The following is a 15,823-nucleotide window of genomic DNA, read 5'->3' as shown; positions in this document are numbered from 1 at the left end:
TGGGGACTTGTGGCAATGAGGTGAGGGGAGGCTTGGTGGGGGTTGTGATTTGAAGGGCTGATGGGGAGGGAGCAGCCGGAGTCTTTGGGGTGTGGGGGTGGGGGGTGCAGATCTTTGGTGGGCGGGGATTGCCCAATGTCAAAAGGGGGTCAGTAATGGAGGTGCCCCTCCTCAAGTCCTGAGCAAGATGACCTGCCAGGCTGCACCCTCCCCCACCCCCCACCCCCCACCCCCTTGCCTCTGAACCCTTCCAGCTGGTCTTATAATTGAGGCTAGGGTGAGAACTGGACCTTAAATGACCATTAATTGGCCACTTAAGTACTTAAGGCACATTAGAGCAATGGTGGGTGGGTGGCCCTAGGCCTCGCCTGCCCCCCCTGTAAAATTGCAGACAGTTGGCAGCAGGAAGGGAGGGCAATGGGGAGGCCACCTGGGGAACTTCATGGGGCTGGCCCTGCCTGAAATTCTACCGGCAGGGGCTGGCAAAATTCCGACCATGGGGCAGAATTTTCCCCCCATCAGGGGGGGATGTTCAGAAGAGGGTGTGCCTCCGATTGGGGGGGCGTGCCGCCATTTTAGGTGGGTGGGCCAATTTAGGCCCGCCCAGCGTGACGTCCACCAGGAAGCGCTATGCGCTCCCTGTGCGGGCGGGGTAGGGGGGTGGATTCCCTGAACCGAGAGTGTGCTCTTTTGCGCATTTGCATGAAAGAGCGCACTCATCTCCCTGAGGCTAAGTGCTGCCTCAGGGAGATCGGCTCCACATTAAAAAATGCTAAAAACAGAAAAAAAAATTCCCTGACATGTCTCCTCATGTGACACTGTCACATGAGTTGGGACATATCCATCATTTTGCGTTACACTTTTATTAAATTTCTAAAAACCTACATGAAACCTCTTCCCACCCATGGATGAGGTTTCATGCTTTTTCCAATGCCCGCCAGGGCTCCCAGCCTACCCGCCAACCTCAAGGTTGGATGGGCAGGTCCACTAATTACTTTAATTACTTTGTCAATGGCCTCAATTGGCCATTGACAGGTCAGCAGACACACAGCTGATTCGGCTGAGTCCCCGCCGACCTGAAAATTGAAATGAGGCAGGGTGACGTCAGGAGTTCCCCCGATGGCATCCCGCGTCATTTTACGCGTCGGTGAGTGGGTCCCACCCCAATCGCCGACCGGGAAATCCTGGCCATGGAGATTTGAGGAAGATCTGCACAGTTGGAGGCGCCATGTTTTGGTTGAGACATTAAATTGAAACTCTGTGTGCCCTCTCTGGTCAATGTTAAAAATCCTATGGCACTATATCAAACAAGTGTAGGAGCACTTCAAACATACTTCATGAGCTCCAACGCGATTTGATATGTCCTGAGGTTGTGAAAAACGCTACGTAAATGTAAATCATTTTTTTGTTTAGAGTTAGCATGGGCATTCCTCAATAGAGTAAGGAAATATTCAGCAAGAGTTTCTCCTTCTAATTAGCAGTGAGCTCTTCTGAAAAGTGTGCCTGGAAGTACGTCAGATGGAAAAGATTGGCCATGGTCAAACATCATATCAATTTTCATCAAGGTTAAAGCTGAAAAATATCCCTTTGGATAAAATATCATGGGGCCGAATATTGCCATTGGCATGCAGGGGCGGGTCCAACACGCCAACGTGTAAAATGACGTGAGATGACATCGGGCGTGTGTCCCGACTTCATCGCACGTCGCTTCGATATTTCGTTTGGTGGGTGCATGCCAGAGGCGGCTGTGAACCCGTCGAACTGTCAACAGCCTTTTAAGGCCATTAAAAAAAAAAGTAATTGACCTTATTAACAACGCTGCCCATCCAACCTTAAGATTGGCGGGCAGGCGAAGAGCCCTAGCAGCCTTCGCGTTTTTCAGGAAATCTCATCCATGGACGGGATGAGGTTTCCTGAAGGTTTTATAAAATAATTATATAGATTTTGTCAACTTTACAAACACTGTCTCACTGTCACATGAGGAGACATGTTTAAATAATTTTTTACTTCATTCATTAGAAAGTTTTATTATCAGTTTAATCTCCCTGAAGCATTTCTGCGCTCTTCCGCACACTTTCGCGAAAGAGCACAGGCCCCGACTCCCCCTGCTCCCCACGCCCACACAGGTAATGTTGAGCGCTACAGGAGAAATTCACCTCATAGCGTTGTTAGCATCCATGAAACCATAACCTCAAATGAATCAGTGCCTTCATGGAAAGACCAAAAATTAAAATTAATATATATTTTAATGAGATATAATAAATTCAAAAGTGTAGCTTTATTTATGTTTTGCACTTTTAGAGACATTTCTGTTAATAGTTGCTAGTTTCTACACAATTCTACCATTTCTGCTCTGCAGCTGGGTGTTCTACTGCCCCGTTCTACTGTTTATTTAATACTTGAGGGTGTATTCAGAATAAAGTGTTTTGTTTTTCATTAAGTTATAAAGTGACTTTCAAAGTATGGTCTATATTAATACTAGCAATGTTTTGTATGCTGTCTCTTCCCTATCTCTTTGTTGGTGATAGGCATTTTGAAAATCATTTAAGTGTATATTAAAAACAAAAGCAGAATTACCTGGAAAAACTCAGCAGGTCTGGCAGCCAGACCCGCTGAGTTTTTCCAGGTAATTCTGTTTTTGTTTTGGATTTCCAGCATCCGCAGTTTTTTGTTTTTATCTAAGTGTATATTAGCTATAATTTCTTACTTCTGTCTTAAATATTGCCACCAACAATTAAAACTATTCTAATTGAGGCATCATCCCACTTAAAATAAGATGGTATATGTCAGCAATAAAATAGTGGGCTGACGGATTTCAGATGAATGCATTTAGAATTCATACACTACTTAGGTGACGGTGATTGCTGGACTTGTATGGTGAATGGAAGTAAAAGATCTCAAAAACAAATATACAAAGAAATTAGAACTGAAAAATGTTTGGACAATTTTTAAAATATTTTGCAGAGAGCAAAGTCATGTCATTTTCATTTTGATTGTTATATCCAGATTCATGATTTAATAATGTGTTTTGATGCCAATTCCATCAATGCCTTCAGTACTCGACAAGCCATTCCTAAAAACATATCCTTGTGAAGATGTATCCCCTTAATATAACCGAAACAGAGCATGCAAGCACAATGACTTGATGCTAAGATATTAATGGGCCTTATTTTGGCTACTGGCAAGCCTGCTCGCTGGAACCACCTCGATAAAAAATACCATGATATGTGCAATTTCTGCTCTGGCGGGGTGGGTGCAGAATGGATTTAGACCCACTGATCCCAGAAGCGGAGCATAGATAATCACGTGGATGTTTGAGTACCGAGGCGGGCTGGTTATAAAAGCCAGCTTGCTTCTCTGGGACTTTACCACAATTGTTATGCAAGTTGTTAGGCCCTGTAACCCTGCTACTAACCCTCCATGGCCCCCCATATCCTCGATGTCAACTCAATGCTAACTCTTGCCCCCACTATGGCCTCTCATATCCCTCATGACAACTCCATAGCCACGCACCCAGTACCCACCATGAGCAGACTTCAGGAGCCATGTGGAAATGAACAAAAATCCTAACAATTTAATACAGCTAACACTCCTGCACACTTGATAGTGGAAAAAACTCCCATTCATAGAAGCCATTCAAAGCTTTTAAATCTCTTCTAGTGGTTACTCTTTTATAAAAACAATCAAATTGCTATTCAGACCCCCAGATCAAAGACGGTGAATCCTTTGATAACCTCTTTAAGCTATCAACCAAAGTGTGAACTCAGAACCCTGCTGAGGTAATTGTAGCTTTTGAAACTGAGCCAACCATTCATGAAGACATCATGATAGCCTGTGGGGAAATGTCAACAAGGAGTTATATTGAAACTGCACAACCAGATGCTACTTTTTTTCTAACTTATGCCTGTCAATCGAAACAGTCTAGCAGAGGGTTTTTTTTATAAAACTCTCAGTGACAGCTGCAGCCTTTTTTTTAAGTTTAAGGAGCGGGACTTTTAAAGCCTTCAGATAACGACCATTATACAGACTTTATCCACCTGTCCGGAGTGTTAACCTACTCCATCAAAATGGAACTCCCAGACTGTGGGTTAAGGCCCTCACAACAGCCAAAATTGGGTCTGTTTCAACTCTCAATTGGATGCCCCATACCCTTTCTCCTCCCGGGGAAAATGATTTTGGCTGGAAATGGGGGCGGGACTTCCAAATCCCGGTCCCGCCCTCCAGTTTCAAAGGTCCACGAAGTCTTCCTGACTCTGTGAAAATCCAGCCCAATGTGTTTAAGCACTCCTTGTTCACAATTGGGACTTGGTTGTGGGTTGACTTGACATTGTTAAAGGTTATGAGAAAAAAAGGTTTTGAACATTCTTAGTTCAATGGGCAAATGAAATAGCACAATGAAATTCAATTCAAATATGTTTTTAATTTGATCTAATTGTTACTATTTTTGGAGTCAGACTGGCCAAAATAGTAAACATTTATAGAGGGGTTGAATTACCCCATTGGAGATGCACTTTGTTCAGGTACTGAAAAGGACCTCTGCCATTTATTTACCTTGTGTCCTGCATGATCTGAGTATGATTAATTTTAATGTTATGATGTAAAAACCTGTTGGAGCCATTCACCAACTCACAAATCAACAAAAAGGCATAAAAATTGGGGGAGGAGAAAAGCTGATGATTGGCTACACTGAGTGATTTCAAAATGTCTGCTACCAAAATATGCTGTAGGGGATGTTTATAAATACTATCACATGCACATAATCACATTTACCATTTCAGTTATGCAGAATTCCTGAACTAAAAACAGAAAATGCTGGAAAATCTCAGCAGGTCTAACAGCATCTGTGGAGAGAAAAAACAGAGATAACATTTAGAGTCCATGTGAATCTTCTTCAGAGCTAAAGAGAAGTAAAAATGTGATGAAATTTATAATGTTTAAGGGGGGTGGAGCAGGTGAAGCTGGATAGAAGACCAGCGATAGGTGGGGGCAAATAAAAATAAGTGAATAAAAAATAAAAGTGAGTATCGAAAATAGAACTCTCTCCTCCATCCTTACCCCTTTTGTATCCCCTATTTTTCAATATTCATGTTTATTTTTCATCCACTTATTTTCATTTTTATCTATTTTTATTCATTGTTTTATCCCCACCTTTTATCATATTTTCGATCTTTCTTCCCACTCCCGCAATGGCCATTTGTCACTTGTTCATGTTGCCCTTTCCAGAGTGCTTACCCTTGTCCTGCTATTATCATATTCTGCTTTCTTATCTTATGCCACCATCAGCATCTCCTTTAGCCCTTACCACTACCATTAACACCCTTTGGCCCTTCTATTCATGACATCTTTGTCAATCTCTCCTTTGCCCCCACCTATCGCTGGCCTTCTATCCAGCTTCACCTGCTCCACCCCCTTTAAGCAGTATAAATTTCATCACATGTTCACTCCTCTTTAGCTCTGAGGAAGAGTCATACAGACCCAAAACGTTGGCCTGGATTTTTCCTATGGCACGGGGACGGATGCAGAGCCGATCGCCGCCCGCGATAAGCTGCGTGCCACCATTTTACGTGGGCGGGTCAGTTAAGGCCCGCCCGGTGTAACACGCAGCCCAGCACTACCTCTGCGGGCAGGGAGAGGAGGGAGACTCGAGGCTTGCGCGCTCTCATGCATGCGCAGGAAAGAGCTCCGCAATCTCCCTGAGGCACGGAGCTGCCTCAGAGATTGAATAGATAATAAAACAGTTCAATAAGTGATGTAAACATTTATTTAAACACGTCCCCTGACAGTGACACATGAGTTGGGACATGTTTGTAAAGGTGGGAAATTTTATTTATTTATTTTATAAAAGCTTCAGGAAACCTCATCCCCCTCGTGGATGAGGTATCCTGAAAAGCGCGAAGGCCGCTTGGACTTTTCGCCTGCCCGCCAACCTTAAGACTGGACAGGCAGTGTTCTTATGTACTTTAATTAATCCCTTGACGGCCTTAATAGGGCCTTAACATTTCGGTGGACGCACAGCCGACTCTGTCATGTGCCTGCCAAACGAAATATCACGACAATGTTGGGACACACGCCCCTGAGTCATCGCGCGTCATTTTACTCATCAGCGTGCCAGGCCTGCCCCCTCTCCTCACCACACACACAGACACACACACACACACACACACACACACCCCCCACCGCACACCAACCGGAAGATTCTGCCCATTAACTCTTTTTTCTCTCTGTGGATGCTGTTAGACCTGTTGAGTTTTTCCAGCATTTTCTGTTTTTGTTTCAGATTTCCAGCAACCGCAGTATTTTGTTTTTATATTATGCAGAATTCCTGATCAGGAATGCTCCCTGATAAATTTTGCACCTGCAATTTGGGAATTACTAAATTTGCACACTGCTTTCTACCAGTAATTTTTAAACTCTCAAAGTGCATTGATGAACCACTAAAGCAGCAGGACTTTTTTGTCCATATCAAACCTTGCAACTTGTGTCATTAGTAATTACCATTTTGCGGTATCTTATGGCAATTAACTATCCCTGCGTTTTCTTTATCTTTTTGGTCTGTTTGTTACTTCAAAGGGGTTTTTTTTAAAAAAAAAGTCTTGAGGTTTTATGAATCTCTTCGGAAAGTCTTTTACGTTTGTGACATTTTGCAGTCTCAGTGGGGGGGAGAAGTCATCAGGTTTGTTTAAATGGTTTTTCTATGTACTTGCTCCTATTAATAGACATTTCTCAAATGACTACAGAAAACATTTTTCCAACCCACAGGCCCTCAAACAGCAGCAACAGAGAAAGCAGTGTCGGCCTGGCTTACCAGTGTCGTCCAACCCAAGGCTGCTACTGAAGTCTGTAAAAGCTACTGACCAGACCGCTTCCAAGACTGGTATGCTTTAAGTAGTTATTTCCCAAAGATAGTTATTTGTCCTTTGCAACAAAAAAAATAGTGGACATTTCCTTCTTGAATATGTCAGTTTTCTGCCAGTTGGTTTATGTATACCTGTGAAGAGATGCCATACAAAATTTATTACAATTGTAGAAAAACACAAGAACTGTAACTATAATAGGATCATTTGTTGATTTAAAACAAATAGTCTCGGAGCAATGGTGTGTAAATTGATGTATGTCAGTGCTGTTTTGTGATGATAGTTGTAGTTACAATCTAATTAGTATACGTGCTGATGCAACTACAGTGTGTAAGCAATAGTGTGTATATGATCCAAGCACAGTGTTATAAACAACAGAGTGTGTGCACAAAAGGCTGAAATAATACTGGTAACAGTTATCAGTAAGCCAAGATGAATTCTGAATTGGAAAACATTGCGTTCAATGGAAGGAAGAGATTCACACAGGATATTTTAACAATAACAAAGTTAAAGCCCATAATGGTGAAATGAATAGGCGTTCCAAAGAGTTATCTAGGAATAATTAGTTACTAAACCAGCTTTTAAAAGGAGTTGAATAAATAAACTAAATGACGTTCCTCAAGTTTCACAGAACTTGACTAGTTTAATGTGCCAAGTTTATGATTTAAAAAGGTACAAGTGAAATTGCTTCTAAAAGTCTTTCTAATGGACAGAATTACAGAGACATGGCTGCAAGATGACAATGGTTGGGACCTGAATATGCAAGGGTACCTGACACTTTGGAAGGACAGGAAGCTGGGTAAAGGTGGAGGGGTAGCTCTGTTAATTAGGGATGGTATTAGTACATTAGAGAGGGATGACCTTAGTTCTAAAGATAATGATGTTGAATCTGTTTGGGAAGAGATAAGAAATAGTAAAGGCAGAAAGTCTCTTGTGAGAGTAGTTTAAAGGTCCCCTAACAGTAACCACATTGTGGGACAGAGTATACAGGAAGAAATAATGGGGGCTTGTGACAAAGGTATGGTGATAATCATGGGTAATTTTAATCTACATATAGATCGAACTAATCAGATTGGCAAAGGTAGCCTGGAAGATGAGTTCATAGTGTTTCTGGGTCGGTTTCTACAGCCAACCAGAGAACACGCTATTCTAGATCTGATAATATGCAACAAGACAGGGTTAATTAATTATATCATAGTAAAGGCAATCATAACATGATTGAATTTTGCACTCAGTTTGAGGGAGAGAAGAGTGGGTCTAAGACTAGTGCAATCACCAGGGAAAGGGTACTGAGAGTTGAGAGTCTGTGGAACCCGCTTCCCCAGAGAGTGTTAGAGGCAGGGTCATTGAATATTTTTAAGGCAGAGGTAGACAGATTCTTGACTAATAAGGCAGTCAAATGGTATCAGGGGGTAGACGGGAACATAGCATTGAGGCCACCATCAGATCAGCCATGATCTTATTGAATGGTGGGGCAAGCACAAGGGGCCAAATAGCTTACTCCTGCTCCCAATTCGAATGTTCATATGTAAGTTTGTATGTTAGAGTTATGAGGGTAAATTTTCTGCAAGCTGGGAGTGAATATTGTGAAACCTCAGCCAGTGACTTTCAAACATTAAAATTAATGAACAGGAAATCGTGAACTTGGAGCATGATCCAAATGCGTGCCAGCAGCACTGAAGCAGAAAGTGTGCCCATACATCTATCCTGTAAAAATTGATTACACTTGATAGAAGTTTTCAAAATAATGAGGGGCCTGGACAGAGTAGATAGGGAGAAACTGTTCCCACTCATAAACGGATCGAGAACCAGAGGGCACAGTTTTAAAGTGTTTTTCAAAAGGAGCAAATGCGAGGTAAGAAAAAACTTTTTCTCACAGTGAGTAGTTAGGGTTTGGAATGCACTGCCTGTAAGTGTGGTGGAGGCAGGTTCAACTGAGGCATTCAAAAGGGCATTGGATGATGATTTAAATAGAAAAATGTGCAGAGTTATGGGGAAAAGGCGGGGGAATGGCACTAAGTTAAAATGCTCAGAGAGCTGGTGCAGACACGATGGGCTGAATAGCCTCCTATACCATAACAATTCTGTGATTCTGTAATCATACTGTATAATCATAATATGATGCAGCATAGCAGGAAGCGATTTGGCACATCATGCCTGTCATTTCTTCAGTAGAATTGTACAATTAGTCCCACGCCTTCATTTCTCCCCCAAACTCTTCAAATGTTGTTGCTTCAAGTATTTATTAAACTCTCCTTTGAAGTTTATTAATGAATCTGCATCTACCATCCTTTCAGGCAGTGCATTCCAGATCATAACAGCTCAACAACAACGACTTGTATTTATATAATGCCATTAATGTAGTAAAATGTACAAAGCTTTTGACACTGAGCCACAGAAGAGATTTTAGGCAGATGACCAAAAGCCTGGTCAAAGAGTTAAGTTTTATGGAGTGTCTCAATGAATGGTTTAGGGAGTGAATTTCAGAGCTTAAGGCCTTGTCAGCTGAAGGCAGTGCCATTAATGGTGGAGCAGTTAAATCACAGATGCCAAGAGGCCTGAATTGGAAGAACACAGGTATCTAGCAGAGTAGTGAGGCTGGAAGAAAAATTACAGAGATAGGGAGGGGCAAGGCCATGGAAGGGTTTAGAAACAAAGATGAGAATTTTAAAATAGAGGCGTTGCTTAACCAAAAGCCAGTATAGAGGTAATGAGTGAATGAGATTTGTTGCGAGTTAGGACACAGAATTGCGTCAAGTTTACGGAGGGAAGAAGGTGGAAGGTTGACCAAGAGCGAGTTTGGAATACATCAAGTCTAGAAGTAACATAGTCATGGACAAGCATTTCAGCAGCAGAAGAGCTAAAGAGAAGTCAGGCGCTGTTACAGATATGAAGTAGGCGGTCTTAAAGATGATCAGGTAGTCAGTTGCTCTTCTCTGTCAAATATGCCACAAAGATTGTGAACAGTCTGGTTCGCCCTCAGATAGTTTGCAGGGAGAGGGATGGCATCAATGGCTTGAGAACGGAGTCTGTGACGGGGATCAAAGATAATAGCTTGAATCTTCCTGATGTTTAGTTGGAGGAGGTTTCTGCTCATCCAGTGTTGGAAACTAATTCACTGTTTTTCACTGGTGGCCTGAGGGGCAGCATGGAGATGAGAAATAGGACAGAGCCAAGGATAGAGTCTTGTGGGACACCAGAAGTAACAGCGTGGGAGCTGGAAGAGAAGCCATTGCAGGTGATTCACTGGCTACACCTAAGAATGGAATAAATAGAGAAAATGCTGGAGATACTCACTTGGTGTGACAATATCACAGAATCTCACAGTGCAGAAGAGGCCCTTCGGCCCATCAAGTCTGCACCGACACGTGACCTACCTACCTAATCCCATTTACCAGCACTTGGCCCATAGCCTTGAATGTTATGATGTGCCAAGTGCTCATCCAGGTACTTTTTAAAGGATGTGAGGCAACCCGCCTCCACCACCCTCCCAGGCAGCGCATTCCAGACCGTCACCACCCTCTGGGTAAAAAAAGTTTTTCCTCACATCGCCCCTAAACCTCCTGCCCCTCACCTTGAACTTGTGTCCCCTCGTGACTGACCCTTTAACTAAGGGGAACAGCCACTCCCTATCCACCCTGTCCTTGCCCCTCATAATCTTGTACGCCTCGATCAGGTCACCCCTCAGTCTTCTCTGCTCCAACAAAAATAACCCAAGTCTATCCAACCTCTCTTCATAACTTAAATGTTTCATCCCAGGCAACATCCTGGTGAATCTCCTCTGCACCGTCTCCAGTGCAATCACATCCTTCCTATAATGTGGTGACCAGAACTGCACCCAGTGTTCCAGCTGTGGCCTCACCAAGGTTCTATACAACTCCAACATGACCTTCCTACTTTTGTAATCTATGCCTCAATTGATAAAGGCAAGTGTCCCATATGCCTTTTTCACCATCCCACTAACATGCCCCTCTGCCTTCAGAGATCTATGGACACACATGCCAAGGTCCCTTTGTTCCTCAGAACTTCCTAGTGTCATGCCGTTCAATGAATACCTTCTTGTCAAATTACTCCTTCCAATGTGTATCACCTCACACTTTTCAGGGTTAAATTCCATCTGCCACTTATCTGCCCATTTGACCAAGATATCAGATCTAAATGGTTTGTTTCAACTTTTAACATTTGATTTTGAAGTGTCGATCTAAACCGGTATTTAATGTTCAATAAAGCTATACCAAGGGAACTATTAAAAGAACCAGAAATGTGTTGGCAATTGAAAAGTTGCTTTAGCTATAATTAATAGCTACATTTCAGTGAAGGTAAAACTGTAACCAGTGTATAAATGTTGTGCAACATGCTTTATTAATTTACCTTAACTACTTGTTATGAAATATTTAAAATGTTTAGCTGTTCCATTTGAATGTAAGCTGTGCAGAGTTCTTTGCTTTGTTAACTACGGCCACTTTAAATATTTTGGCTTCTAATTGAGAAAATCCAGAATTCAGACCAAAATTTGAATTTGTATCATCCAGGTTGCATCCGAAATTAAATTGAAATTCTCACTGAGTGCTACTAGGTTGATCATGTCCTTCAGATCACCTAACTTTCTTGGTGAATCGCAAATCTAACAGTGAAATCCTCCAGCCAGAAATAAAGTTGTAAATAATAACTGTAAAAAGTATACGACTGCATGACATTGTCCAGCAAGAACTCAAGGGTATTGTAGGTCTTGAGATGATTTTTTTAATATAAACCTCTTATATCTTCGGAAGAAAGCTCAGCCCCCAGACGTGTGCAGACACATACGCCCACAAACTTGAATAGAGGTCTCTGTCTTGGTGCTTGACTTAAGTTTTTGATTTAAATAGCTTTTCATGTATTTGTTCTCTTCAGTTTTCATTTTCATTTAAAAATAAAATATCACATCTCACTGCAGGTTGGGAAATGAAACAATCAGATGGGTGTTCAACAAGCCCTCAGAATTCAACCTGCAGTTCATCATCATCTGGCAAAATGGAACAAACCCTGCCAGGACTGGGCAGGAAGCCCTGTCAGAGGTCTGAGAGACTCAATGCAAGTGAGTTTAAAATAAGTCTCAATGTATACACCTTACAGTTCTGTAAAAATAGAAAATGCAAGAGAAAACAAAAAAGCAAAAATATATCTTTTATTCGAGAGATCCCTGGAGTTAAGGCTGTAAAAGAATCACCAGTCTCCGTTGTGTGTGGTACTTTCATTTACCTGTCAGTGTGGTGGACAGGGAAGAAAATCGGATTCAGTCCCTCTGGTCTACACACTCCCAGAACACAAGCACAGACCCATTGCACACAATTTTCAGTGTTCAAGGATTCAGCAGTGCTTCTGAGAAATGACATTTTGCTATCTCAGAGGTTCTGTGTTGACTTGACTGAAATGATTGTAAACCTGGAGAAGGAACTTGTCATTGAAGTGTTGTTTCCTGAGTACACCTGTTAGACAGTTGTCAGGCAAAAGTAATATTGAATTGTGACAGTAACTGAAATAAGAAGTTTAGAATAACAATAGTCTGAAATTCAAATGTAGGTGTTATAAAAGTGATTGAACACTTCCATTGAATGTAACCTTTTGAGAATTAGACTGTTTCAGCTTCAAAAGATGTATGAAATGTGCAAAAATGCTCATCCAGAATTGCCGAAATGAACTTCGAGTGATTTATCAAACCCTTAAGATCCTGAGGGGCCTTGACAGGGTGGATGTGGAAAGGATGTTTTCTCTTGTGGGAGAATCTAGAATTAGGGGTCACTGTTTAAAAATAAGGGGTTGCTCACTTAAGTCAGAGATGAGGATAATTTTTTTCTCTGAGGGTCCTGAGTCTTTGGAACTCTCTTCCTCAAAAGGCGGTGGAAGCAAAGTCTTTGAATATTTTTAAGGCAGAGCTAGATAGATTCTTAATTACCAAAGGAGTGAAAGGTTATCGGGGGTAGGCAGGAACGTGGGGTTGAGGTTACATTCAGATCAGCCATGATCTTATTATTGAATGGCAGAGCATGCTCGAGGGGCCTAGTGGCCTACTCCTGCTCCTAATTCATATGTTCATATGATTTATCATGTGCTGAAACTTTGTTTTTTTTAATCTATTAAATCTTAGAATGTAAGTGTCGCTGACAAGGCCGATTTAGCTCTTGAGAAGGTGGTGGTTAGTCTCTTTCTTGAACTACTGCAATCCGTGTGATGTAGGTACACAAACAGTGATGTTCAGGAAGGAGTCGTGGAATCTTGACCCAGCAACGTGAAGGAACGGCTATATAGTTCCAAGTCACAATGGTGTGTGTGACTTTGAGGAGAGCTTTCAGCTTGTGGTAATCCCATGCATTTGCTGCCTTTGTCCTTCTAAGTGGTGGAGGTTGCAGGTTTGGAAGATGCAAAGGAGGTCATGGCTTCAGAAGGTGCTGTCAAAGGACAGCTACAGCAAGGACGAGATTCAGGGTAAATTGTAGCAAAAAATTATTTGAGTCCAACTCCAGGGCAGTGTAGCTCCAACTACAGCAGTGTGAAGTATCCTTGTGCACAGCAGGGATCCTGTGAATGAGCCTCCAATTTAATATCGAATTACAAGTCATTTTTTTGCTGTAAACTTGAATCTACTGGAATGAGCTGATCAAACTTATTTTGTTTAGGACCTTTACATTTAGTAAAATGGGGAAACAATGTGGTTGGATGTGCAGGCAGATCCTGGAGGTGCGTGTAATCACCGCAACATGACAAATAGGCGTGTAATAAATTTGGGTGTTTTCACCCAGTTGAACGTGACTTTATGACTTTTTTTTTAATTCCCCTATATTGGCAATTCATTTCAGAGACACCATGATGGGCAGGAATTTTTCTCTTGACATTATGGCCCAGATTTTCGCTCCCGGGTTCCAGGTGCACAGAGACAGGAGAGTTCCCAGCTCCGCAAACCCAGCCTTTAAAAATGGCAGCCCGAACATTGGATTTTCAGTCCGAGGGAGAGCAGGCTGGGTTAGAAGTCGGGGTTGGGGGAAAGAAAGAAAGAACCGGGGAGGATTCCAGGTGCAGAGGCAGGCTGGGTGGAAGCCCTGTCTCCAGGCTGACATATGATCCACATTTAAGACCTTCCTTGAAACTCAACCATTTGACCAAGCTTTTGGGCATCTTTCTTCACCTCCTGACCTGGCATCCATTTTTTTCTTTAAGCTTTTGTAAAACACCTTAGACCTTTTTGTACATTAAAGACACTATATAAGTCCAAATAGCTGCTGTTAAGTCGAGAGTGATCAACCTTTTGTTTGCTCAGTACTTGGCCTGAAGTACTCTTTGTTAGTGCAGGATGTTGTGCTGCAATTAGATACTGTAGGGTTAATATGAGATTAAATCAACTGAAGGGCTTTCTTTATTCAGATCTACTTGTGTGAAATGTTACATTTTAAAAGGACAGCTTTTGTATACTTCTGTGTATTACTGAGCTTACTAAGTTTAACTTATCAAATGTACTGATTTATAAAACTTCTGAACCGTAGACAAGATGGAATGACTTAAGTCAAGGAGATTCCCATGGAATGCTTCTGTACTTTATAATTGTTGTTAGTATGATAAGACTGTTTGCTTATTGTTTGACCTCTTTCAAAAGGAAAGTCTCTGCTAATGACGTATTGAAACTTGGACCCGTGGAAAAGAAGGTAACTTGTAGTAGTTCTAAAACAGATCAGTCAAATGGTTATGTTAGAAGACAACCTTGACTCCTACCAGTTTAGTACATTCAACAATTGGAAGCTAAATGGATGATATGCAAGGTTCTAAAACCTACTTGAAAAATGAAGCAGCTGGTACACATTTTAGAATAAATCTTTATACCATCCACTGGTTGTTGTTAATTGAATAAATGAAGTTTAAGTGTATACAAGTAGGAGGGCACTCATTGGACAATGAGCATATATAAAGACACACTTATTGATACATGGAGGGGAAGCAGTTAGGAGCGATACATTTGTAATATCTCACTTTGTGAATTAATCTTAAACTGAGTAAAGATTCTGGTTTCCTCCTTCACTGACTGGCTATAAGAAGTCTAACAATAGTTACATTTTTAAATTATTTACATTCACAGTATTGAAGAAGATTAATTTGGCCTCTGAAGAATAGTTTTAATTAACGTGTGTTGTGGTCTTAAGGTATTGTGTTGAACAAGTATCAGTTACATTTACATCACCAATGAGGAGGTTGCAGAGCTTTACAAGGATAAGGGGCAGATTATGAGCAGGAGATAAAGGAATGAAAAGGAAAGGGAAGATCATAAATACAATCAAAGAGATTTTTTTTTTGGAGGTTCCTGAAGCCAGGGAGAGGGAATGCAATGCTCAGTTGTTGGGCTTTGCACAGGGGCACACAGAGCTGTAGGTAAAATCTATTCTGTACTATTCTTAGAATTTTCTGTTAAGCTTATTTATATTCACTGTTGATCTGTTGTGTGCTCAAAGGGTAATTGCAGAGAATGTGAAAACAAAAGAATCAAATGTCAACGACAGTGTTTCTATAAAGTTGGAAAATTTGGGATACTGTCATTCTGTCGGGTCAAATCTTTACATGTGTGACTCTTTATAAGTAAATGGGAATAGCAGTCAACCAACAATATTTACATTATATATATCCAATATTAATAGCCTTTGTACTTTGTGACAAATGGCCACTGCCTTGCCTGGCTTGAAAATCCTTACGCGCGAATAATTGTGGGAGCTTTGCTCACAATTCTTCATCTGCTAGCTTTAAAGGCCATAAAATCATGGCAAATAAGACTGCCCACAGGTGGCAGGAATTCATAAAATCGGGCCAGGGTCTTAAACTAGCACTCAGCTATTACCTTAAAAGCTTTAAACTGGTGTTCTGAAATTCTGAAGTCATACGTTTCATTGAGTGGAAAGGGATCGCGAATACTCTTGACTTATAGCTCCAAGTTAGTTACAGTAGGAAATTAA

General features: G+C 41.5%; 1 protein-coding gene across 17 annotated transcripts in view; it reads left to right on the top strand.

Moving 5' to 3' along the window:
- asxl2 (ASXL transcriptional regulator 2) overlaps positions 1-15,823 on the top strand; it is a 319,202-nt gene that overhangs the window by 257,252 nt on the left and 46,127 nt on the right. For all 17 annotated transcript variants that reach the window (XM_041187692.1, XM_041187677.1, XM_041187682.1 and 14 more), the window contains 2 exons: positions 6,760-6,874; positions 11,791-11,931. In XM_041187692.1, coding sequence (XP_041043626.1) covers positions 6,760-6,874; positions 11,791-11,931 — 256 coding nt within the window. The remainder of the gene's footprint in view (positions 1-6,759; positions 6,875-11,790; positions 11,932-15,823) is intronic.

Source organism: Carcharodon carcharias, chromosome 5 (genome assembly GCF_017639515.1).
Source record: "Carcharodon carcharias isolate sCarCar2 chromosome 5, sCarCar2.pri, whole genome shotgun sequence".
Taxonomy (NCBI): domain Eukaryota; kingdom Metazoa; phylum Chordata; class Chondrichthyes; order Lamniformes; family Lamnidae; genus Carcharodon; species Carcharodon carcharias.
The sequence above is the reverse complement of the archived record's forward strand: the minus strand, read 5'-3'. Positions and strand labels throughout refer to the sequence as shown.